This window comes from Cibotium barometz, chromosome 8, assembly GCF_041138505.1.
Source record: "Cibotium barometz isolate CiBa-2024 chromosome 8, ASM4113850v1, whole genome shotgun sequence".
NCBI lineage: Eukaryota > Viridiplantae > Streptophyta > Polypodiopsida > Cyatheales > Cibotiaceae > Cibotium > Cibotium barometz.
Genome location: NC_141053.1, coordinates 35,972,373 through 35,973,629, shown reverse-complemented (window position 1 = coordinate 35,973,629; position 1,257 = coordinate 35,972,373). Strand labels below are relative to the sequence as shown.

Here is a 1,257-nt window from a genome sequence, read left to right as displayed (position 1 = left end):
TCTCTCTCTTGTGCTAGTGTTCCTACAAGGTGTGCACCTGCTCTCACGACACTTTCCTCCACTTCCGTTACACACTCTCACATGGTATCAGTTGCGCCAGGTTCTAAGGGCTGCAGAGCTGGAGACTTTTCTCCGCGTGAACGTCATCAAAGCTTAGCGTTTCTCTATTGAAACCCTGCGTTTGTAGCCTGTAATTTCAGCGCCTGCAACTTTAGTGCTCATCTCACGCAGCAACTGCACTTGCATTTTCTGCAGCAGCACACTTGCGTTTTCAGCAGCATCTGCGTTCTCTGTAGCAGCACCTGCATTTTCAGCAGCAGCAAATCAGCATCTGCGTTTCCAGCACATGCACCTGTTTGCAGCAGCCACCTATTCGAGCTCCGCACCAAGCGCACACCTGACATGTCGACTCCGTCCTCTACGAAGCAGAAAGGGCAGCAGAGCAGCAGCAGGCTCAAGCCTAGAAGGCGGTCGTCTCCCTCGACTGCGACTTTGACACCCCCCTCTTCCTCTGTGACAATGTCGGCATTGGTCAACGACACATCCAACAATTATCCTCTCACCCAGTTTGCGGAGGAGAAGAAGTTGGATCTGCACAACTACTCAGTTTGGAGAACCAGAGTAAAGACCATCATCTTGTATCATAGGCTCTGGGATTGGTTGAATGATTTCACCAATTCGGCAACCCAGCCAGCCCTCCCCACTGCTACTCAGGATCAGATCGATGAGTGGGTCGATCGGGACATCAGAGTCCTCACCTTTCTTATGATGAACCTCTCAGATCGCATCACAAAGGAAGTATCTACGGAGGAGCATGCCCATTCCTTATGGAGACAGATTCTTGATCAATTCGAGGAGAAGTCCTTTGCCAAACAAATCACACTTAAACGGGAGCTTTACAACCTCCAGTTCAAAGATTTCAACTCCCTAGATGGTTTGACCCGACGCATGCGAGAGCTCTAGGACGACCTTGTAGCAGCCTCTCATGGACTCTCATGGAGCCTCTATACTTTTTGGGGATGGAAAGGTTACCATTTCTGCTTCTTCGACAGGCGATATCCTTGCACGTGGTGAGCGCGACGGTTCCCTCTTCCGCCTCACTGCCCTTCTTTCTCGCCAAGCTATATCTTCTTCTTTATGGCATGCGAGATTTGGACATCTTAGTCACCAGCTACTACAGAAGGCAGCTCGGGATTCTCTCGTGGAGGGATTGCCCACACTTTGCTCTCCTACGGGCGTATGTGAGGCTTGCCAGTT

General features: G+C 50.8%; 1 protein-coding gene across 1 annotated transcript; it reads left to right on the top strand.

The window, feature by feature from the left end:
• Window positions 1-222: 222 nt before the first annotated feature.
• On the top strand, window positions 223-1,003 carry LOC147636208 (uncharacterized). Its single transcript, XM_086801116.1, has one exon. It carries the CDS (start codon window positions 403-405, stop codon window positions 961-963), a length of 561 nt encoding a protein of 186 aa, XP_086657242.1. The 5' UTR covers window positions 223-402; the 3' UTR covers window positions 964-1,003.
• Window positions 1,004-1,257: the final 254 nt, after the last annotated feature.